The sequence below is a fragment of the Equus caballus genome, chromosome 11 (genome assembly GCF_041296265.1).
Source record: "Equus caballus isolate H_3958 breed thoroughbred chromosome 11, TB-T2T, whole genome shotgun sequence".
In the NCBI taxonomy this organism is placed as follows: Eukaryota; Metazoa; Chordata; class Mammalia; order Perissodactyla; family Equidae; genus Equus; species Equus caballus.
Window position 1 is genome coordinate 17,965,081 of NC_091694.1, and position 25,824 is coordinate 17,990,904.

General features: G+C 37.7%; 1 protein-coding gene across 1 annotated transcript in view; it reads left to right on the forward strand.

Moving 5' to 3' along the window:
• Positions 1–25,824, forward strand: part of NSF (N-ethylmaleimide sensitive factor, vesicle fusing ATPase) — a 142,783-nt gene that overhangs the window by 34,413 nt on the left and 82,546 nt on the right. Inside the window, exons 5-8 of the mRNA XM_001917185.6 lie at positions 1,407–1,573; positions 4,398–4,505; positions 4,988–5,063; positions 7,680–7,835. Coding sequence (XP_001917220.2) covers positions 1,407–1,573; positions 4,398–4,505; positions 4,988–5,063; positions 7,680–7,835 — 507 coding nt within the window. The remainder of the gene's footprint in view (positions 1–1,406; positions 1,574–4,397; positions 4,506–4,987; positions 5,064–7,679; positions 7,836–25,824) is intronic.

The window sequence follows — 25,824 nt, forward strand, 5'->3', positions numbered from 1 at the left end:
CCTGCTCAGTGTTTTTTCAATGTTTGACTGTTACAAATAATGCTGCAATGAACCTCCATATAGATCTCTTTTGCCAAATGTTCAAGTCTTTCTGGGACTGACACCTGGAGATGGAATTGCTGAATCAACTTATTCATTTTTACCTTAGTATTTCATACTGTACATAGCTTCACTATGTGAGGAAACAACTAAGCTGTCTTGCTTATGAAAGTTACTTAGCATATACCTTGAACTTTCTAGGAAACATTAAGAAAGAGCAAAACACCCAGAAGTGGAGGCAGAGTATTCTGAAACTTTCAGCTGAGATTTGAACTTATTCTTTGAACTTCAGTGAATTTTCTATCCCTCATCCTGGCTTTCTTTGTTCTTTTGCTTTTGAAAATGTTAATCTTTAAAATATGTGTGTCCCCCTTTACAACAGCAAACCAAAATATAAAAATATGATTACAGAAGCAATTTCATTCAAAGAATTTATGGAAAATCCTTGTACATAACTCAAGTGGCTAGACTATAAGAAGCAAGCTTAGACCAGAATTTAGAGTATGAAAGGACCATAAAGATTTATTTAGTCCAGTTTTCTTGTTTTACAAATGTGATAAATCGAGGCACATAGCTAGATGATTTACGTAGTTTCTTCCAGTTACTGACAGAATCTATTGAAACACAGAGACTCCAAAGTCCCTTTGTTATTCGCATGGAGACTATAGCTTTTTTGCTGTTGTTGTTGTTTAATTTAAATAATTCATGAATATATCAAGCATCTAACAGACTATTAGGTGCTGTTAATACAGAGATGAGTTAAAAACACAGTCCTTGCCCTGTTCTACATGTTGCACACGAAGAACGTACTGGTTCCTTGGATATGGTAGGTGCTCAGTAAATATTTTAGTAGTATTAAAAAAGAAATGCTCTGGAGCAAATCATCCTAGTAAACACTGCTTCTCAAGCCTTCTCTTTTTTGTCCTGCATCCTACTTTGCTAGGGCAGAAGAGTCCACTCACCTCTCACCTTAGCTTATTCTTGTGTCAAACAAAAATCTGTTTGGAAACAGCATGTTATGCCAACTCCACTGGGACTCCCATGCTGTCGTTTCGTCCTACTTTAAGTGAGAGGGAAGAAGATGCAGGGACCATCTTGGGAGGGCTGTGATTTCCCCGTAAGAGTTGGGTGATGGGTAAAAGTAGGGGGAGAGTGCTGTTTAATATGTTCTAATTAATTCAGAAGGGAAGAAAGTAGTTATTATTATTTTTTAAAATCTGTACCTACGTGTCCCTCCAATGAAGGCCATGTAAAGCCCCCTTTTCGTCAAGTTCTGTTATGATTCATTTGTGTTAAACTTTTAGTTATTCAAAACACAGCAAATATTTGGTACCCCTGTGATTTAAAAAATGCTTCTTTTTTCCTAGTGTCCTTATATACATTTGACAAGGCCAAACAATGTATTGGCACAATGACCATTGAGATTGATTTCCTGCAGAAAAAAAGCATTGACTCCAACCCTTATGATACTGACAAGATGGCTGCAGAATTTATTCAACAGTTCAACAACCAGGCATTCTCAGTGGGACAGCAGGTAGTTTTAAATTTTCTGTCATTCCTTTCACTTTATAGGCATTCTAATTTCTGCAGATGTCCGAAATTGATACTACCGTTTAAAAACTGAGAGGAGAGGCCAGCCCTGTGGCATAGTGGTTAAGTTCGTGTGCTCTGCTTCAGTGGCCCAGGGTTTATAGGTTTGGATCCTGGGCACGGACCTACATACCGGTCATCAAGCCATGCTGTGGAGGCATCCCGCATACAAAATGGAGGAAGACTGGCACAGATGTTAGCTCAGGGCCAATCTTCCTCACCAAACAAACCCCAAAAAACAAGACTGAGAGGAGCTTTGCATGTTAACAGGTATATCCAAGATGAGTGATAAAAACTGAGGGAAATGTATTTGCTGAACCTCTAGGAGTTTGTTGAGGAAAATTCTGAAGTAGCTTTTAGGTTACAAAGTCATATATAATTACAGCAGCTTTTCCCTCTGTAAATTTGGAAACACTACAGGCATATGTCTCAAATTTCTTACTTCTTTTCTTTTTGTGGGATGTTTGTTTTATCTTTGGGTGTCTTTCTTTTTCACTGATACATTTCTATGGAAAAGTAGTTCCTAACTTTTTTTGGTTATGAACTTCTTAAGAAGCTTAAGAAAACTATGTAATACATATTTTCAGGTTTTTATGGAACCTCTGGAGCCCAGATATTGTCTCCTTTAAAATGATATTGCTGGTGTTGCCTCCTTTTTTGCACTTCAGTTGGTATCATATTTCTGACCTCCTAGAAAGAAATTCTATTTTAAAATTTTACTCAAAATTTTCTCAAAATGTAGTCTTGAGACCCCCTGGGGGTCCCTGAGGCCCTTTCAGGGGGTTTATAGAGTCATAATATTTTCATATTAATACCAAGACATGATGTGTCGTTTCCTTTTATTCTCTCACAAGCATGCAGTGACCTTATGCAGACACGTGCTGGCTGCTAGCGCAGCACGTCAACTGAGGAAGCAGACATAATGCCCGGCAGTCTTCCATTCAGGCAGGCACTGAAGGGGTTGGTGAAAATGTGACAGTGCCGCTCTTCCCACTTTATTTTTTGCTTCGGAAGATGGAAGTTTTTTGTAAATTAAAAATATGTTATTTATGTTAACACATAATGGATTTGTTATTTTTAAATTAATAAATTTTAAATTTTTGTTCTAATTTCTAATATGGTGATTATCAATAGATATAATCCATATAAACAAAGACTCTTTGGAGTCCTCAAAAATTTTTAGGCATATAAAGGGATCCTGAGACCACAATGTTTGAGAATCTCTGCTTATAGCATTCTGATCTCGAGTGACTTACCTAGACTGCCCTTGTGGTTTCTCACATGGGAAGGTATGTAAGGTGGGCAATGAGAGAAGTGGTAGAAGGAAAGAGCTGTTGGAGTGAAGGAGTGTCATTCTTTTGATTCTCTTGTCTAACTGAAAATGGCATAAATCTGGAAGAACAAAACTAAGCATCTGGATGATTCATCCATTATGATAAACTTTCACAGTGGAAACTGAATTACTGGTAGACGGGAAAAGGATACAGTGCATTTATTATTATTTTTAGAAGTACTAGAATTGAAATGAACCTCAGAGATTATCTCGCCTAATCTCCTCATTTTGCAAATGAAGAATTTAGGTCCAGAGAAGGTAAATGATGTGCCCGTGGCTACACAGTCGGGCATAGCAAGACAAGAACCTATTCGTCAATTGATCAGTTAATTAATTGAACAAATATTTATTGAACACCTACTATGTTTCAGCAGTTATTTTAAGCCCTGCGGATCAGCAGTGAACAAAACAGACACAATTCCTACTGGTAGAGCTTACTCTCTTGTTGGGGAAGACAGAAAATAAGAAAGAAATGCCATATATTGTTAAGTACTTCAATGTAGGTAAAGTGAGATGATGCACTAGAGAGCCACTGAGGTGCTACTTTGGATTAGATGGTCCTAGAAGGCTCCCCAAGGTGACATTCAGCTGATAATTTGTTGACTGCCTGTCCATTGTTTTGAGGCTATTCTATATTCCTTCTGGATTCCTACACTTGTTGACTTATAGTTATGCTCAAATTGCCTAGCTAAACTTCATTGTTTTTACCTTCTCCTTTAGCTTTAATATTTTACTAAAAAATGCTTTGGTATTTGTAATAACTTGAAAACCAGTAACGTGCAGATATCTGTAAACCCGTGGAAGAAAATCTTCCATAATACAGAGGAGACGTAAATATCTTACCCCAAATCATCGTTCTTAGTATTTATTCCCATTCACAGTAGTTAGTACTGGCGGGGTTGACAGTCAGCTTTGCCTGTTATATTTACTGTTATACCTCAGCACGTAGAAGAGGGCCTAGCTTGTAGAAGGCACTCGGTAACTATTTGGTGAATGAGTGAGCATTCAGAAGCTGTCTCTGCATTTGTATGGCAGGTGTTTTATGTTGACAGTAGAAAAGCATAAATATTAGAGCCACAGACTCAAGCTTGAATGTGGCACCATCATTTACTGTGACTCTGGGTCCCGTTACTTAGACTCTCTGGATCTCAGCTTCCTTACTAGTAAAACTGAGGAATAATTTCTGTTTCCAAGAGTTTGTGCGTATTAATTACAGAATCTCCTGTGGTGTTTGTTGGTTCATAGCAGATGCTCCATAAAATGTTGGTTCCCTTTTCCTCTCATTGGCTGTGCGGCTGGTTTGCCTGTGGAGCTGATTTGAGAGGGATCTGCAGGAGCAGCTGCTTGCCTGCATTTGGGGAATGTTGGTGATGATGTGAGAATCAAGCTGTATATCATGAAGTGGTTTTTCTCCCCTTATGTCTTTTCTACATAGCTTGTTTTTAGCTTCAATGAAAAGCTTTTTGGCTTACTGGTAAAGGATATTGAAGCCATGGATCCTAGCATCCTGAAGGGAGAGCCTGCGACAGGTAAAAGACAGAAGGTATGGTTTATTTCTAATAATCTTTATTAGATAATAATTATGATGTGAAATGTGCAGATTAATATAATTTCCCCAGCCGCTCTCTTGCTCAGTGATTTCTTTCATATAACCTACTCTTTCTTTTAAGATAGTAGGAAGAAAAAATTCCTTTTATAGCTATCACTGTTATAAAAATAAGCATAAAACACATTTATTTGCAAACCTAATAGTAACTTGAAATTTGTATATATACTTGTAATTCTGGTTGAATGCAGCTATTTATTGTAAATAAGTAATAAGACAAGCATTATCAAAAGATACATGCGTTGAAATAAAATAGAAATAGGAGAAGGTAGTTATGACAAAAGCAAATGTAACTTAGGTCGTGGTTTGGAAGATTTGCTTTGCTCAGAGAGACTCATTTCCCCTGCATTTTTGCCCTTGCCTTGAGAAGTCTGGAAGTCTGCTGTTAGACTAACTACTAATTATTGTCTTTCATACAGATCGAAATAGGACTGGTTGTTGGAAACAGTCAAGTTGCATTTGAAAAAGCGGAAAATTCATCACTCAACCTTATTGGTAAGATTTACAGTCTTTTTTTTTTTTTTTTGAGGAAGATTAGCCCTGAGCTACCTGCTGCCAATCCTCCCCTTCTGCTGAGGAAGGCTGGCCCTGAGCTGACATCCGTGCCCATCCTCCTCTACTTTATATATGGGACACCTACCACAGCATGGCTTTTTGCCAAGCCATGCCGTGTCCACACCCGGCATCTGAACCAGCGAACCCCGGGCCGCCGAGAAGCGGCACATGCGCAATTAACCACTGCGCCACCGGGCTGGCCCCAGATTTACAGTCTTTAGAAGATTCTGAATGAAGTGGAACCATCTCTATTATTATATGTGACTCAACCATTGTGATTTTCAGGTGGGGAAGGAGAATGGGGCACCTCCCTTGAGAAGGCTTATTACAGAATCACAGAGTATTTCATATCTGTCAGATGTGCTGATGTAGAAGAAAGGTTTAAAGCTTTCACTAGAAGAGCATTGTCCTATAGAGATATAGTGTGAGCCACATACGTAATTTTCAGTTTCCTAGTACCACCTTAAAATAAGGAAAAAGATAGAGATAAAATTAATTTTTCAAGCTTTAATAATGAGGTAAGTGCAGGCTTACAGAATATTTGCAAAAATAGTTCAGAGAGTTCCTGTATACCCTTCACCAGCTTCCTCTGATGTTACATCTTAAATAACCATAGTACAGTTACCAAAACTAAATTAACGTGGTTACGTTGCTGCTAACTAAACCATAGACTTTATTCAGATTTCCCCAGTTTTTCCATTATATCCTCTTTCTGTTCCCGGCCGTAATTCCAGATCCCACATGCATTTAGTTGCTTAGCCTCCACAGTCTTCTCCAGTCTCCGACAGTTCCTCAGACTTTCATTGTCCTTCACGATCTTGAGAACTGGTCAGTTATTTTGTAGAATATCCCTCACATGGTCGTTACTTCTATCTGTGATTGAGTTGAATGATGAATGTGCAGGTAAAGAAAGTCTTTGCAGTAGATTCATAGTTCAGTTCTACTCTTGTACGTTAGCCCTACTTTTATTATATTAAAATAATCCAGATGAGTCTCTAAGAATAGTAACTCAGCAGAATAATGATGCAATTAACTGTACAGTAATTCCTGTTTTCTGTTGATTTAACTATGTTGATGTCTACCCCAGTAGAAGTAGGCGGTTTTCATTGGCTGCACACCATCATATCCAAGATTATTTAACTTCGAATGTATAGCCTTTTTTCTTGATCCATAAGTTATCATTCTCCCCTTATGATTTTTTCTTAATTATAAAATAGAATATTTATTTCATAAAGTATGGTTAGGCACTCGCTCAACAACTCACACACTAAAATTTTTAAATTTCATTCTATTTTCATACTATTATCATTTATTTTTGTTTGACATATTTCAAGCATCCTAAATATTCCTCTACAACATAATTTTTAATTACTATATATGTGATTTTATGGATGTAGGATATATCATAATCTCCTCTTATTGATCCATTTCTAAAGTGATTTCTTTGTATTTTATATTTTGTACATGAACATAAAATACACTTTTGTTATTTTGTTATAGAAACAATAAAATGTAGTTTTGTTAAGTAAGGTATCTTATCCCAAGGGAGTTGCATGAGTTTCATATAATGTGAGTATTTCTGAGTAATTCATGTGAATGTTTGATTGATAATTGTTAGGTTTTTTTCTATTGGAAAATAAAATTGTGTGGTGATTTAGTATGCAGTAAATATGGCCACAAGAGGGCAGTAGAGTGTAAGAAAAAATATTTTTGATAGCTTTCTAAAGGAAATATTAAGTCCACGAAAGTCTAAGGATAAAATTACGGTCTAGGATAAACATTTTCTAAGACGACCTTTTCTTCCCTAGTTTTTAAAAAGCTATAATATTAGTTTCTTTTGTTTGTTTGTTTATAATAGAGTATACTAAGGCACTTTTATTCTTTGTGTTTGAGATAGTTATTGTGGTTCTCTTGGGTTACTTTAGGTGGCACTATGACATTTAAGTTAGATAATTTTCATCTTTGTGAAAGAATTTGAAAACATGAATTTTGAAATCATTAAAGATTTAGGATGATTTTAGACTTTTGTGTGCAAGTAAAGAAAAAGCACATAAGACATCAAACTTACTCAGTGCCTCTTTTCAGGCTGAAGGGTTATGTACCCAATTATGAACTTAATCTAGATAAATATATGCACTTTTAAATGCACTTGCTTTAGGAGCCTTGAGAGACTGCTAGATTTCAGTTGCATTTCTGGCAACTAGTGTTGTCTTCATCAGATAGGCACATGGTGTTTCTTCTAATCAGCCAAGTTAGTTAACTTGGTTAGGATTAGAGGTTAATAAAACCAAGCTCTATGGATTGATTGCAAGTGGACTACAGCATGAGTTTAGCAAGTCATTTTGAAAGTGTTTTACTGTCTCTAAATGGGGACCAGACAAAGTATTTATCATAGCAAAACTCATCCTTCTTGTTAGAAAATCAGCTGAGAGCATGGTGTTCATCTTTCTATCAGGGTAGCTTCTCTTTCTTCATTGAGGATGCCCAGGGAGTTCTGTCTCTTTACACTTAGTGATGAAGCTCTTGTTTCACATTGATTATCTTTGTTTGACACAGGCAAAGCTAAAACCAAGGAAAATCGCCAGTCTATCATCAATCCTGACTGGAACTTTGAAAAGATGGGAATAGGAGGCCTGGACAAGGAATTTTCAGACATTTTTCGACGAGCATTTGCTTCCCGAGTATTTCCTCCAGAGATAGTGGAGCAGATGGGTGAGTTTAAAAAGGACAGTTTGATAAGATCTTGTATTGTTAGAAAAAAATGAAAGTCTCTTTTCAGTAATATTTTGAAATTATTTTTCAGACTTGCCAAAGTATTTTAACTTCTTTAAAAAATAAATTTTTCTAAGAAATCTTTGAAGTATTAGAACTCTTAAAATTACACTTAAATTTTACGGGAAAGTCATAGAAATATTTGTGTTTGTTCTATTTTGTTCATTTATTTAATCGAGTATATTTTTCTACAGGACATATTTAGAAATTTCACCTGACTCTCAAGATCCACTCTGAGTCAGATTTACCCTTCTAAATAATCTTTATCTGTTAGACTGTGGGCATTGTTCTAATATTAGCTGCTGCTGCTTTTTATTGTGCTGTTGCATTACCCAATTAGTATATCTTCATACCTAGTAAATGGATAGTTAACATGTTTTTAAATTAGATAAGTTTGATCCAAACAGACAAATGCAGGATATGCATAGGAGTTTCCACATCGCATACAAAGAATTGCGCTATTCATTTAGCTATTTATCGCTTTCTTCTTGAAGGTTTATTTAATTTATCTGTGTGTGAAGTGGCTTTATTTGCCCTACTGGAAATGCTCTCATGTCTGTTTTCATATCCATATCACAGGTTGGATTGGAATGTGAGCAACAGAATATCTGAGAAAGGAATTTATAACATAACAGCTTCTGGCAGACTGTTAGTATAAAAACAGTATCCAAAAAACTGAAAGAAGACGAATCTATTACTCTCCTCACCTCCATCATTCTTTATAGTTAAATTGCTACTGGGAGATAAAAGTATATTCATCATGGTGGGGGAAGAGCTGCTTTCTAGGCGCTAAGTGCTTGGTTCTGTTAGCCTCCTATTGTTGGGAGCTTTTCTGCCCGGTGGCTTACTGATAAATTACCGGCACAGCACACACCTGTTCGCTGGGTAAAGGTCGAGTTTGGAACTGGATTAAGAGAAAATGACAGAGACCCTCATCACCTGAGGTTTATACACCTTGAAATGGCAACAACATACTTTTTAATCTGAGAGATACAAAGGCCAAGTTCATAAAAAAACATAATTTTAATTTGGAAAGTAGTAAAAAATGTGGTAGTTCACTGTGTTGGTAATGTGTGTTTTGATATACAATTAATCCTTAAAGCTTTTTGATCAAGACATAGAAATATCATTTACATATATTTTGGATCTAAGCAGAGATAAAAGGATGATTCCAAATGTTCTAAGTTATTCTTGTGGAATATTTTTACTGGTTTTCAAGACTGAGCTCTGTGCAGAAAGAGTATAATGATTCTGTTTCTTTGAACATTTATATTATTCAGCCAACAGGTAGAAAAATAACTGCTTCTGTAATAAGCCATATCTTTTAATCATATTCTAAGGATTTTCTCACAGTTTGGAAAGTATTGAGGATTCGGTTATTCAGAGGCTAGATTCCTGTTGCTGCGTGATCCACACCCTGCTCATTAGGGCTTCTGTCGGCTTGGGGAGACGATGTGTAAAGGAGTAAGATTCACATTGGTCAATTTGTGACTTTTCCAGCTGTTTAAGAGTTTGATATTAAAACAGATTTGGAATTTCTGAGTGAATTTAATCTGTGTTTCTATAATCCATATTGAAATTAGTTGAGTTATAATAGTATGCTTTTTGTTGTTGTTAACATGTTTTTTGACTAAGGACCGTGGATTTGAATTTTGTTTGTGAGTGCTATTATCCAGGACCTTTTTTATGGATTTATTTTTCTAATATTTTTACACTAATTTAATTAGGCAGAAATTATTTCTGTCCTTTTTAAAGAGCAATATATTTTTTCTTTTTATGGCTTTTTGCTATGAAAAAGTATGTTATCAATTTGATTTAAAAGATAATAAGTTTAAGGCTACCTTAGGTTTTGAGCTGAATTGAGACACATTATTTTCTTTATTCTGAGTGAAGATTCTCAGTGTCCTAAAGCTACTTTTTTATGGTAAAATGACTGAGAAATAATTCTCTTGCTATGCATGTATCTTTCCCTGTTTTCCAATAGGGGCTCCTTTTTTCCTTTGAAAATACTTCATTGTACTGCAAGTACAGTGTGGTTTAAAGTTCTTATTAGGCTTTGGTAAAGGCAGATAAAGGTATAAATTACTACATTTGGATAGAATATAAAATAATATTCCACGAGTCCTTTTTGTATATACCCCATGTTCTTTTCCCTGCCAGGTGAGAACAAATTGGCTGATTTTTCCTCACTCTGTTAACAAAATAGATAAACCTATATAGTTTGGGGATTCAGTTGGACACTGGGTATGATTGGCTAAATCAGTTCAAATGGAAGAAAAATAGTGATTAGAAAAGAATAATTTATGTAGGTTATGGGGCTGTTTTGTTTTGTTTTAAGCAGAGAACTTTTGTACTTTTGGCTTGAGACTAAATCATTATCTTTACCATAGAGTCTAAAGTTATATCTACTTTATAAACAGGAATCTTAACTAAATGGATCTTTTTGCCTATATATCAAAGTTTCAAGTTCACAAAGTGATAAATTTAGAATTCTTTTCTGTCGTTTTTATAAGACTGATAATGATGCTTCTAGGTAATACAGTTCTTTCCTTTTGCTTGTAAAACTTCATGTTGCTTTTCAAAATTGAAAATGTAGTTTAGATACATACAGAATGCTGCTGATGAAATATAAGAAGACTACAGGACTAACCAGAGGCACATAATTATGCAGTAAAATGAGTGCTCAGATGAGGTAGTATACATGAAATAAGTGTCCTAGAGTTTCCAGTGTGTTAGTTTCTTTCGTGAAGTACTTTCAAGTACATAGTATATACCTTCCTATTTTTATAATAGTAAATTTTTATAGAATTAAAATTAAGGAAAGCCTTAAGGGGGAAGAAAGTCACATATATCCCTACAGAGGTAGAAAGTCTGTGTGCAGAAATAGGAAAAGGAATTACTTAGGGGAAATATCAGTTTGGACTTTTGTTTTTGTTGTTGTTTTAATCAGTGTAGCTCTTTAATTCTTCCTTCTCTGTAGTAGTGGGACACCCAAACCTGGGCAGGGCAGCTCTTCCTTGGAAGTATATGGAAGCATTCACAAAGAAAACTAGACCTCTGCCTTGCACTTAGTGGATACCAAATAGCTTGTTAGTTAGAATGTCCTCAAACCCCCATGATGATAGACGTTTAGTTAGGGATGACCTTAGGGGCTGGTCTGGTAGCGCAGTGGTTAAGTGCGCACATTCCGCTTTGGCGGCCCAGTTCGGATCCCAGGTGTGTACATGGCACCGCTTGACAAGCCATGCTGTGGCAGGCGTCCCACATATAAAGTAGAGGAAGAAGGGCAGGCATGGGTGTTAGCTCAGGGCCAGCCTTCCTCAGCAAAAACAAGAGGATTGGCAGCAGATGTTAGCTCAGGGCTAATCTTCCTCAAAAAAAAAAAACAGAATGACCTTACATCCTTACTTTGTGGGATAATAGCAGCACCTTCTTCCCAGGGTAGAAATGTGGCCATCAAAAACTGGTATCTGGAATAAACTCAGCAGCTGATTGCTGTCCTTGAGCATGCTCAGGTGTCGGCTGAATATATGCTCTGTTCAGACATTGGCCACACTTATTCCCTTGTGTGCAGTTCTGTGGGGAGTGCTCAGGATAACTGATTGATTGATTATCTCAGTTCTCCTTGTAGCTCTTTTGTTGGCAAAGATCGTATTTCTGCAAAGAAACTTCATTTTTCAGCATCCCTGGCAATTACCTCTAAACTGTAAATGTCAGAGCAAAAAAACAAAAAACAAAATCTTTTCAAAGAACAGTAGAGTAATTGTTAAAGAATTAGTCAGTGTCTCTTAGGACAAGGTCCATGTTTATCCAAGGAAAGGGGCTTTGGCAGGAGCTATCTGTTTTAGAGCTAGGAGGAAAAGGATGTAGAGACTTAAGGCCTCTAGCTTCACACTGTCTTTTGGTGGATCTACACCTTGTCGATATCTAGGCCACCTAGTGGGAGGAAAGCCACTTGTTATGGTCTTGTGCCCCCATTCTTTGGAACTGACACTGTGTTCTTTTTGGTCCCCTTTCCCCTGTGCCTCCCTCTCTAAGCCTATTTTCAATTGTATTTTTAAGATTTCTTTTGAAATTCTAGAGGAAAGCAACTCTTTTTCTGCCATCGTAAGAGAAAGTGCAGTTACTCTATGAAGTAGAGCTGCCGGGAAGATAAGGGGCCTTTCAGTCACATGCAGACATCTTTCACACGCTAAGAACAGTGCAAATAAAATACCGGAGCAGAAAGGGCACTAAGATTTTGTACATGCCATATTTGGGAGAGAGGGAGTTCTTGCTAAGATTAACATAAACACTGACACTCTTGAAATGCATTTTCACACCCCCACTCATGAGGAGAGATTGCAATTTAAATGGGGGTTAAGACATCTAGCCGAACTCCAGGGCTCTGTAAAAGGAACCCTAAGGCTAAAGAGCTTATCTGAAATTTGAAAAAAAGAAAAAAAAAAATGAAGCTTTCTGACATTCATCTTTTTCCCTTGTATTAGTCATAACTTGCTTTTCAGCTATATTTTAGGTTTTGAATGCCAACCTGACATCTGTTCAAGTCTGCCTGTAATTTATTAGGAAAGGAAAAGAAAGCCCTTGCTCACTAGTTAGAGATGCAAAACTTCCCCTTTCTGCTTTTCCACAAAGTACTTATAGATAATACTTGGATATGAGAAATGTAATTATTTAGTAATTTACTGATTCTAGCCTTAAGTTGGGAAATTTATAATTTTTTTTTTTAATTAGAAGAAAGTAGCTTCTGACTGTGTGATTTCCAAAATCTCTAGAGCAGGATTTAGAGATAAAGCACACACCCTAAAAAATACCATAGGTACGTTTTTGCAAGCTGAAATTTTTAACCTTGAGTTAATTTTTCCATTGGTCTTAACTTTTTAAGTTAAATTTACTTACATTTGAATAGAAATAATGTAGCTGTGCTTATAACTCAAACTATGTATAAATTCAGTTAGCATTTTTTATTTATAGACAGACTTTAGAAATAAGTCTTTTGGGAAGACAGAGCTGTCTGTAGAGTCACCAGTGGGTTTGCTGGCAACTGCAGTTGAGTTACAGATCAATAATCGGGTCACTCTAAGGTTGAAGTCTAAGTTTGAACCTAAATGTCCACCAGTAAGGAAATGCGTAAATAAACTATGCTACGTCTTCCTGTCCTCATTAGGGAATACAGTGAAGCAGATCTTAAAATTAGATAGCTCTAAATGTAGACATGTTTGTTATAATAAAAAAAATATGAAACAAAGTAAATGTATTATAAAACTCTATAGAGAGTTTTATAATGTGTGTATGTAGTTTTTTAATATGTATCTATAGAGATACATATTAAATTGAAAAAAATGTTCACTTCTATGAAAGGGGAGTTAGGATGGGAAATACAGGGAGATTTTTGTTGTTTTACTCTGTGTCTGAATGTTTTACTGTGATCTTATATTTTTCCTTGTGTAATTAAAAAACAAAAAGATAGTATCACAGGCTGTTTCTCTCTCCTGGTGGCTCCACTGTCAGCAGAACGAGGGAGCAGGGGAACAGGTGTGTCCAACTGACTCCATGAAGTTTCTGTGGAGGAGAAGAGCTCTGGGGCAGGGGCCTGGGTCCCGAGGGCTTTCATGGCAGCCCCGTACAGAGGGAAGGCAGAAGTGCCTGTCCTTTTCTACTGAACAGATAAAGATTTCTTCATTTTTGCATTGTAGTAATGGGTATAAGTAGTTTGTGTTCCCTCCAGACTGTGAGAACATTTGCATGCAGGCCTCTAAGCAGCCGTGGCAGCGTTAGAGGAAAGAGTGGGAGAAGAGTGACTTGAGGGAGGGCAGAGTTTCTGATGCGAGGAACTGCGCTTGAATTTGGTCAGTCTTCGAAACCTTTCCACTGAGGAGTCTAACTCACGTAACTCCTGCAGTGAAACGGTTGGTGTTTGTTCCTGTTTTACTCCCATATTTAGATTGGTGGTGATGATGATGGTGGTGATAGCTAATACTTATATGGTGCCAGGCACTGTTCTAAGTGCTTTACATATATCAACTTATTTAGTTAATAAGTTAACTAACAAGTTTCTGAGGTAGATATCTGTATTATCCCCAAGTAACCAGTAAGTGGTGGCGTCAGATTTGAACCCAGGCAGTCTGGCCTCAGAGCCCATGCCCTTAACCCTTATATTGTTCTTCTCCCACAAAAGCCCCCATGTAGAACCATCAAAATTGGCCTTTTCAACTCTACTTCCAAGGTGCTCTTCGAGGGAGTTAGAGTCGAGGATCTTTTAGCTGTGTCAGCATTGACGTTTGGGGCCAGGTAATTATTTGGCGCAGGGCACTGGCTGTCCTGTGCATTGGAGGATGTTTAGCAACTTTACTGGCCTGTACCCACTAGATACCAGATGCCCGCCGCCACCGCTGTAGTGGTGACAACCAAAAATATCTCCAGTCATTGCCAGATGTCCCCTGCAGGGCAAAATTCACCCTTGGTTGAGAACTACTGATGTAGTACAGTCCCCTGGCGCCCTCTCTGTACAGATGCAGAAACTGTGGCCCGAGGTCACGAAGCAAGTCACAGGCAGAGCTAGGACTAGAACTTGCTTCTCCTGAGTTGGGAATCCTTAAAGGAGGAGAAGGAAATGACTTACTGAATTTGTAGAACTAGTAAGGGGCAGAGTTGAGATTGGAAATCGGGATGTCTGGTTCCAGAGTCTGTATTCTGAGCTGTCTCTCTCGATATTGGAGAAATGAGCTAAGAATCAAGTAGTCAATAAAGTCCTGAATTTTATATAAAAAAATATCCAATGATGAGTAAACAAGTTCCACTTTTGCTTTTCTTCCTTACGTAATTCTCAAAGAAACTTATAGAGCTTTCCATATATAAAAGTTCTAAGAACTCAGTCATAACAGGTTTGATGGGGGAAGAAAGAGAGGAATTATTAAAACACTGAAGATCAACAGGTCTGGCCTCACCCCTACTATTTCCTATAGGCATTTATAAATGACAGTGTTAGCATTCAGAAATTATTCAGTGCTTTAGTAATTCGGTAGAATTCTACATATTGAGTATTTATAGAGATAGTTATAAACTACAGAAATCTGACCTTTGTGTTTAGATGTTACAAGACTATTGTTTGAACTTTTCCAGCCTCTCTTCCTCTGCTAGAGTTAAACCCCTCCTTCTTCTTTGTCATCCTCCTCTTCTCCCCCCTCCCTCCTCCTCCTCCTCCCTCTCCTCCTCCCCCAGCTTTTTTCTTCTTCCTCTTCTTCTTCTTAAGATTGGAGGCATTTTCCAAAATCTCAGATTTTTGTCATGGCAGTGAATATATTGGCTGAAAGCACAACGATCACTTTATCTGTTCGGGTTTTAAAATTTGAGTGGAGTAACTCTCAACTGGGATTTCTTAATTTTCTTGCTTCTGGCAGATTTTCTGGAACTTGAATGTGGCAAAAATCAGTGGACTTATCTTGGCCTGGAGTAAGAAGTATACGTGCTCAATATATGAGAGTAAATGAACTCTCTAAGACACTGAGAATTTATAAATAAACTACTTTTCCAGTAACCTGACATTCAAATTGTCATGAGCTCAAGAGACATGAAGAGTTGGTGGTAGGACTGTAATGTCTGATACCTAATAACTCTAGTCCACTTTCTTCATATGTATTTTGGCACCTATTGTAGCATAATACAGGAAGGAAGTTCCTATGGGTGTGTCAGAAGCTGTGTTAAGTGAACTGTCAACTTAGAGATGGACCACAAATGTTAAAATTAAACAATCATTTAGAAGTTAAACAACATGACCTAACAAGTGATATCTATCCAAAGAGCTTGAAACCAGCAATTCCAAAAGTCCATGCACCCCAATGTGCATTGCAGCATTATTTACAGTAGCCAAGACGTGGAAGCAACCTAAGTGCCCATCAACAGATGATTGGATAAAGAAGATGTGGTGTGTGTATACACACACACACACAATGGAATACTACTCAGCCATAGAAAAGAACAAAATCATCCCATTTGCAACAACATGGATGCACCTTGAGGGAATTATCTTAAGTGAAATGAGCCTGATAGAGAAAAACTTCATGACTCCACTCATGAAGAATTTAAAAATGCAGACAAAGAGAACAGATTAGTAGCTACTGGGGGAAACGTGGGGTGGGCGGTGGGCACAAAGGGTGAAGGGATGCACTTACAACATGACTGACAAACAGTAATGTACAACTGAAATTTCACAAGATTGTAACCTATCATTAACTCAATAAACATTAAATTAAAAAACAATAAAAGTTAACGTGCTTCACTAGAAAAAAAAAGTCACTATGATAAAGTGCCAAATGAGTGGCATAGGTGATAGCTCCTAGACGAATTTTAAGAGAGCATCACAGAAGACTTCGTGGAGGAGGCAGAGCTTGAGTGAGGCCTTAAATGCTGGCTGATTTTGGATAGGAGGAGGGGAAGGAATGGTTATCCATCTCCTGGGAAGAGTGACAGACTAAGCAGGGTGTACAATTCACAACTTAGCCCAGTCTACCAGAACTGTGGTTGGGAAGAAGCAGGAAATTAGATTTAAAAGCCAGGTTGGGGGGCCAGCCCAATGGTGCAGCGGTTAAGTTTGCACATTCCGTTTCGGTGGCCTGGGGTTCGCCGGTTTGGATCCTGGGTGTGGACTTACAGACTGCTTGTCAAGCCATTCTATGGCAGGCGTCCCACATATAAAGTAGAGGAAGATGGGCACAGATGTTAGCTCAGGGCCAGTCTTCCTCAGCAAAAAGAGGAGGATTGGCAGCAGACCTTAGCTCAGGGCTAATCTTTCTCAAAAAGAAAAAAAGAAAACTAGGTTGGGCTTCGGTTGTGGAAAGCTATGATTCAGGAGATGAGGACATTCTTTTGCAGGTACTGTTCCTGTTTACCCCTCCAGACAGACTCAGGTGCTTCTCTTAAGCTTCCCCTGCACCCTTTGTGTACTTAGACTCTAGCTCTGTTCTTACTGTATTATAATTATTCATTTGCATCATACTCATAAGGCAGAGTTCCCAACCTCAGGATTTTTGAGATTTTAGGCTGGATAATTCTGTGTTGGGGCGGGGGAGGCTGCCCTGTTCGTTGTAGGATGTTTAGTAGCATCTCTGGCCTCTATCCACTCGATGCCAGTGGTTCCCGTCTTCCCCCCATGTAACAATCAAAACTGTCTTCTCTGAATGGCAAAGTTGCCCTGCATTGAGAACCACTGCTCTGAGGCCTTTGAGGGCAAACTGTAATGTCTTTTTATCCACATATTAAATTCAGGGCTGTTTGGAATGTGGTCAACAGACCATTGCTGGACCGTGAACCATTATTACCAGCCTACAATAAGATAAATAATAAAATTGAGAGTAAGAATTTAGAAAGTTTTTAGCAATTTAACATTGCCACAATGTTTTTTATTGTATTTTACAAAAATATTGGTCTGCCACGTATTATATGATTCCATTTCTATGAAATGTCTAGAAAGTAGATGAGTGGTTGCCTAGGAGTAGAAAGGAATGGAGAGTGACTGCTTAATGGGGACGGGGTTTCTTTTAGGGGGATGAAAGTGTTCTAAAGTTGATTGTGGTAATGGTTGTATAACTCTGTGACTATACATTGAATTGAATGCTTTAAATAGGTATATTGTATGGTATTGAAATTATATCTCAATGAAGCTGATATAAAGAGTGTGAAGATAAAAAAATATATATATTGGTCTGCAATGGATTGGAAGCTTAAAAGAAAAAGACCCCTGGACCTTAGCATAGATAGTTTGAGAAGCACTGACCTTCATAAATATTTGCTACATGAATAAAATTTTTGAACAAATGGTTATAACAAGAAGTCATTGGGGAATTTTCAGCAGTAGAATAAAGCAATTAAAATTAACGTTATAGGATAGTTAATTTGGTTTTCTGTGTGAAAAGGTGAAAAACTGAATAGTCTGGGAGACTAGTAGAATAGAATTGTCCAGTTGTGTGGTACTTAGAACCTGGATTAGGATGGTGGCAGTGAGAATGGAAAGGGAAGAAAAATTTGAAAAGGATTACAAAGGCGAAATTGGCAGAATTTGGTGATTAATTATTGTGGGTGACAGAATTGGACATGAGACTCAGGTCTCAGTGAGAAAATGTTAGAAATAAGAAAATCAGGAGGACCTAGTTTGGGGGGTGTGGAGAATATATTGCACTCTTTTCATTACCACGAAAAGAAACTGGAACCTGAAGTGAAGCTAGAGAGGAAGCATTGCTGATATTTTTATTTCCTGAGGGCCAGCGTCAATCAGTCTACGTACATATGTTCAAGATGCACACTGTTGAGCAGTCTTTCTTGAAATATCCTCTTTATGTTGTTTCTCTCACTCCAAGGGTTTCTGGTTTTCCTTATACCTCTCTGTCCCTTTTCAGTCTTTTTTGTGTCCTTTAAAATTTTGAGGTTCCTCAGGAGTCTGTCTTAAACCTACTCTTTTCCTCACCCTGTAATTGTTCTCCTCAAAATTGATAGCATCCATTTCCGTAGCTTCAATTAGTATCTTAATGGCATTAACTCTCAAATATGCGTATTCTGTCTAAGTCTCAGTGGCTATCTCATGATCATTCAGTAAGTTCAAAGTTAAACTTGCTCAGTGCCGCCTCCATCCTCCCTAAACATGCTCCTACTTCTGTTTTCTGTCTCACGCAATGCTCTAGCTGGAAATCTGGGCACCTTCTTTACCTCCTCTCGTTCCCTCACCACTCATTTCCATTTGGTCACAAAATAGACCGTGCGCTGCAGTCTCCTCAGGATCTCAGATCTGTCCCGTTCTCTCCATCTCCCCCGCCACTGCCTTCCTTCAGGACACTATTATCTCTTGCCTGAATTGCTCCCTAAGCCTTCAGCCTTGCCCTTTTCTAATCCATTCTCCACACTGTAACTGGAGCAATTTTTATAAAAAGGCAAGTCTGATCCTGTCACTCCACTGGTTAAACTCTTTAGTAGCCCTCCTTAACTCCTTCCGTGGCTTACAAGCCCTATGTGGTCTGGCCCCTGCCAGTCTTTCCCGCCTTTTCTCTCAGTCTGTGCCCCCTCCCCCATGCTCTGGGTTCCAGCCAACCTGTGCTATTTTCAGTTCCTCTAATTTGCCATGTTCTTCTCTCTTACCTGTATATCCAAGGGTATTTTTTCACCGTCTTTTTATTTGTTTCCTGTTCATCCTTTAGGCTTCAGCTTTGATCTCGCTTTTTCCAGAATGCTTTGGCTTTACTGCCTCTCCTGTGCTTTCCAATAATTTCGTATGTTCTTTTATACATTATTACATTGTAATATAGTTGCTTATTTATACATTATTACCTTGTAATATAGTTGCTTATTACGTGTCTGTATTCCAACCCTCCCCACCCCCATGTCTGTAGCCCTACAAGCATAATATAAATTCAGTAAGGAAGAGACCTTGTTTTGTTCATTTTGATCACTAGTGTATCTTCTGCTCCTGGTGTGCTGCCTAGCTCATAATGTGAGTTTTCAAGAAATGAATAAATGCCAAGAACTTGAGTGATCTCAGTTGTAGAACACTTAGACAGTTAGACCCAAATCCTGTTCTCATCATGCTTACAGCGTATTTGGGAATAATGCTATATTTGCTCATTTCAAAACATCCCAGTATTGTGTAAAGCATAAGGTATATTGTGAAAATTAGCAAAGCAGGGAACATGGGGAAGCAGCAGAAGCATTGAAGAAGTAAAGACTTGAGCCATGTCTTTAAAAGTCAGAGCAGATATGATGTTTATAGTTTTTTCCTAAATCTGTGTAGGTCCTCTTAGATTCCTTCTTTTTAAAAAAATAAAAAAAGATTGGCACCTGAGCTAACAACCATTGCCAGTCTTCTTTTTTTTTTTCTTCTCCCCAAAGCCCTCCAGTACATAGTTGTATATTCTGGTTGTAGGTCCTTCTGGTCGTGCTATGTGGGATGCTGCCTCAGCATGGCCTGATGAGCTATGTCATGTCTCCGCCCAGGATCCAAACTGGTGAAACCCTGGGCCACCAAAGTGCAGTGCGCAAACTTAACCACTCGGCCACAGGGCCGGCCCAGATTCCTTCTTAATCTAGGAAAGACTTCTTGTATTGGTCCCAAATGGAACTAGGCTCCAGGGATAAGAAGGGGAAAAGTGTTTTGCTTAGGCACTTGTTACCTGCCATCTGCTTCGTTGGGAACTGCCATTCTTATGTGAGGGTGCTAAACAACAGTGTTCAAACTTAAGGGCATCAAGTCAGTATTGTGTGTGTGCGTGCATGCGTGCGTGCATGTAGGCATGCACATGTGTGTTTTCTATTTTACAAATTAGAAGAGTGATACATCCTTGTACAACAACAGATATGCAGAATAATAAAAAGTGAATTTTACCCATCCCAATTTTACTCCCTCTCCTAGAGGTAGTCATGATAAAGTGATTGGTATGAATCTTTTCAGACCTTTTCCTAAGCATTTGTACACATATATGTTTATGACTCTGTGTATTCATGTATAGATTTATTTTTCTGTTGAAATAGGATCATACTAGTCACTGCTCTATGCTTTTTTCTTTACTTAATAGTGTATCTTGGACTTTTTTCTATGAAAGAACATATAGATAACATTTTATTTTTCAAAAAGATAAATAGCATTAGCAAAATTATATCTAGATAAACCCTGTAATGGTAGATTAGCATCTCTTCCTCAGCAGGAAGAAGCTCTTGGGCATAGCGAAACATAGCTGGCTATGAGCCTGCCACTACCACTTATCACTTGTGTGGCCCTGGTCCTCTTAATGCTAAGGGCCTTGGGCCCTAAACTTTCTGAGCCTTGGTACCCTCACCTGCAAAGTTATTTACTTTGTATGTTATTGTCAGGGTAGCATTAATGTGTATAAATTTTCTAACACAGTACTTGGTTCACTATAAAACACTCTGTAGATGGAAGGTGATTGGTATCACTATATTGCCAAAAGCTACTTTTATAGCTCTGTGAAAGGCAAAATCTTTCATCCATTACCTTTAATCAAATGTTTAAATATATTTCCTTATCTTAAACTTTTGTTGCTGTTGAAAATAGCTAACACGCCTTAGATTATCCTCTTATGCTGTTTTGTAATTACCCATTTTGAACAGTGTTTGTTGATAAGGTAGTCAAGGGGACACTTAGAAATATTTTTTCTTTATTTGTGAACTCATACTTTGGCTGATTTATATTTACTTTTTATCACATTCCATCAGAGTTGATAAATGCTCTACGCCTTCTATAAATCTTGTCAGTTTCTTACATGTGATGTACTAACTGAGATAAACAGCAGCCATCTTGATAGACACAATAGAGAATAGGATGTTGCAGGAAGGAAAGTGGAAGAAAGAATTAGCAATAATGTTGGCCAAAAGCTGCCCAGAACTTAACACAGTACTGTTTAGGAGAATACTTCTACCATGATTCAAACAAGACTTTTCTCAGTTCCATGTGATTTGTCACTGGGAGCAATCTACCTTTGATAATATATTCATAATTTAAAAAAAACAGCCCTGCAAGAAACTTAGGTTTTGCTTTTTAAATAATTAGCATGGTGTTCTTCCAAGTTTTTCAAAGATGTTAGAGTAGACAGCAGTGAATCCCTTCCATATATCAAAGTTATTGTGGATAATGTATTCAATACTCAAAGATTTATTTGTGACTAAGTTCTTCACTAACACCTCTGGCTTTAATATAGTACCTTTTCTCTGGGCAAGTAGTAGTTTGAGACCTATTCCAGAGTGACTGAAAACTGTTGTATAAAGATATACACATCAATAGCTTGAATTTCTATATTGTTTATACGTGTATTTACTCAAATTTATCCACAATGATATGATTTTTTCTTTAAAAAGTGCTTTGATTTTTAAAATTCTGCATAGAATCCCGTCATGAGGGAGAAAACTTAGCAAGACTTAAGAGCCTTTTGATAATGAATGGTTACCATAGGATAAACCTATAATTAGTATGCTGCTAATCCACATGTTAGATATATTCAATCAAATCTCAAGTATAGGGGCTGGCCCCGTGCCCGAGTAGTTAAGTTCGCGCGCCCCGCTGCAGGCGGTCCAGTGTTTCGTTGGTTCAAATCCTGGGCGCAGACATGGCACTGCTCATCAAACCACGCTGAGGCGGCGTCCCACATGCCACAACTAGAAGGACCCACAACGAAGAATATACAACTATGTACCAGGGGGCTTTGGAGAGAAAAAGGAGAAAATAAAATCTTTAAAAAAAAAAAAAAATCTCAGGTATACATAGGAGAATTATCCAAATTGCAGATTATTAGTGCATTTCAGGGACATTTCCATGGTGATCCACAACCACTTTTTTGCCTGACACTTTTCCTGTGTTACTGGACTTTTCTTTGTACAAAACTTCTCTTTATTGGTTCTTCTTGCTTTTCTGTCTGTTCCCTGATTATTTTGGCTTCCTTTGTAACTCTTCGTTTGGCAACCAATAGGGAAGACTTACTTTACTGAATTATAAATTCTCTGTAGTCTGATCTTTATCTGTCTGTGGAAGACTGACCATGTGTGATACTGGATGACATAGAACTCAGCTGTTCAAATTTCAGATTTGTCTTATAAGTAGAAATAACTCCAGGTGGGATACTGTGTCAACATAAGGAGAGAAAGACGATAGTTTATTGCCACAGTCCAAAGGTTGAATCCTTTTCTCCATTTTATCTAAAAATGAATTAAGGGGCTGGCCCAGTGGCGCAGCAGTTAAGTTCACACGTTCTGTTTCTCAGCGGCCCAGGATTCGCCAGTTTGGATCCTGGGTGCGGACATGGCACCGCTTGGCAAAAGCCATGCTGTGTTAGGCGTCCCACGTATAAAGAAGAGGAAGATGGGCATGGATGTTAGCTCAGGGCCAGTCTTCCTCAGCAAAAAGAGGAGGATTGGCAGTAGTTAGCTCAGGGCTAATCTTCCTCAAAAAAAAAAAAAAAAGAATTAAAAAAATAGATTGAATTTGTATTTGAGTAATTCTATTTTTATCAACTCATATAAGAATTTGAAGGGAAAGATCATTTAGAAGGATAGACAGAAACAGAGTGAAAGACATTGTTTAAATGTATTACTTTAGTTATTTAGTTCTTTCTCAAACACTATTTTTGCCTGTCTTGCTATTAGACCCTTTGCTTTCTGCTCTCAATTGCCGCTGTCAAGGTATGAAATTTACTCAAAAGGATTGGCACCCATTTTGCATTATCTAATAGTTCTCTTTATGAGATAAAAGTAGATATAAATACATTAAGGTAGCTGTATATTTGAATCAGAATTAGACCATGTTAGAGTAGGAGACCTTAGAAATTATCTGGTCTAACACTTTTCCAGTTTACTTACATTTATTTAAAACCATACTTACATATAGATATACTTATTAACATTCCAGGGAACACCAATTTGAGAAATGCTGATCTTGTCCATGTCATTCTTATTTTATAAATGAGGACATTGGGGCCCTCTAAGGGCAAGCAATTTATTTAAGCTAAAGTCACGGTAGGTGCTAGAATCCAAGTTGCCTTATTTCCTGTCTGGTGCCCTTTAGGCTTCTTGATTTAGCCACTTGAAATGATTTGCTTTATTACTGAGTTTTTTTATTCCGGATTTCACAACTTGGATGTGAAACCATACGTCTCATTCTCTAGAATAAGCTTCACTATTTTCTGGAGTCTAATCCCTTTTATCCAAGCATGTAATGGTGATTTTTAGATTACCTTTACTATATGTAATATATAGCTGTATCGCCAAATGCTTTCACCATCTCCCATTAGAATTCTTACTGAAATGAATTCTTGAAATGTTCAAAACTTTGTTACATTTATTAAACATTTTTCCCCATGTCACAAATAGTTCTCTCTTCCTAGTTACCTTTATTGTCTAGGTTCTTGGAGTCATGTTTTCTTCCCTTTTTTCTTTGTTTTGCATGCTTTTTTTCTTTCTTTTTTGTTGACTTGATGTTTTCAGAGCTGTTTTAGGCTCACAGCAAAACTGAGGGGAATGTACGGAGATTTCCCGTATAAACCATGTCCCCATACATGCACAGCCTCCCCCATCATCAGCATCCCCTACCAAATTGGTACCTTTGGTGCAATTGATGAACCTACATTGATGTAGCATAATCACCCAAGGTCTATAGTTTACATTAGGGTTCACTCTTGGTGTTGTACATTCTGTGGGTTTGGACAAGTGTACAGTGACATGTATCCATCATTATGGTGTCATTCAGCGTATTTTCACTGCCCTAAAAACCCTCTGTGTCCCCCCCATCCCAAGCAACCACTGATCTTTTTACTGTCTCCATAGTTTTGCCTTTTCCAGAATGTCATATAGTTGGAATCATACAGTATATAGCCTTTTAAGATTGGTTTCTTTCACTTAGTAATATGCATTTAAGGTTCCTCCATGTCTTTTCATGGCTTTGATAGCTCATTTCTTTTTTGGCTGAGTAATATTCCATTGTCTGGATGTACTACAGTTTATTTATCTATTCACCTGAAGGACATCTATTACTGAAGGACATATTGATTGCTTTCCAAGTTTGAGCAATTATGAATAATTATTAATAAAGCTCCTATAAACATCCACATGCAGGTTTTACTGTGGATATAAGTTTTCACTTTCTTTGGGTGAATACCAAGGAGCATGATTGCTACATCATATGGAAAGAATAGGTTTAGTTTTGTAAGAATCTGCCAAACTGGGACCGGCCCTGTGGCTGAGTGGTTAAGTTCATGCACTCCTCTTCGTCAGCCCAGAGTTTTCTCCGGTTCGGATCCTGGGGGCAGACCTAGCACTGCTCATCAAGCCATGCTGAGGCAGAGTCCCACACAGCAGAGCTACAAGACCTGCAACTAGAATATACAACTATGTACTGGAGGGCTTTGGGGAGAAGAAAAAAAAAGAGGAAGATTGGCAACAGATGTTAGCTGAGGGCCACTTTTTAAAAAAAGAAAAATTACGAGTCCTATCATTTAAAAAAAAAAGAATCTGCCAAACTGTCTTGCAGTGTCTGTACCATTTTTCATTCCCACCCACAATGAATGAGAGTTCCTGTGCTCCATATTCTTATCAGCATTTGGTGTTATCGTCTGGATTTTGGCCAGTCTAATAGGTGTGTAGTAGTTATCTCATTGTTGTTTTAATTTGCATTTCTCTGTTGACATATGATGTAGAGTATCTTTTCGTATGTATTTGCCATCTGTATATCTTATTTGGTGAAGTGTCTGTTAAGATCTTTGGCCCCCTTTTTAATTGGGTTGTTTGTTTTCTTATTGTTGAATTTTAAGAGTTCTTTGTATGTTTTGCATAACAGTCCTTTATCAGATGTGTCTTTTGCAAATGTTTTCTCCCAGTCTGTGGCTTGTCCTCTCATTCTCTTGACATTGTCTTTCACAGAGCAGAAATTTTTAATTTTAATGAAGTCCAGTTTATCAACTGTTTCTTTCATGGATCATGCTTTTGGTATTATAGCTAAAAAGCTGTCGCCATTTCCAAGGTCATCTAGATTTTTTCCTAGTTATCTTCTAGGAGTTTAATAGTTTTGCATTTTGCATTTAGGTCTGTGATCCATTTTGCACTAATTTTTGTGAAGGGTGTAAGATCTGTGTCTAGATTAACTTCTTTTGCGTGTGGATGTCTGGTTATTCCAGTACCTTTTGTTGAAAAGACTATCTTTGCTCCATTGTATTGCTTTTGCTCCTTTGTCACAGATCATTTGGCTATATTTATGTGCATGTATTTTTCAAACCCATTATTGAATACTTCTAATATTTTTTTCTGCTTTGTTTTTGGATCTTTTTCACAGCTTCAGTAAATTACACTTGACCTACAGCAATAGCCTGCTTACTATCTTCCTCCTCTTCAGTCTCCTTCCCATCCTGGAATGTTTATTCCAAACCTCACTCTCTTTGCAAAACTACCTGGT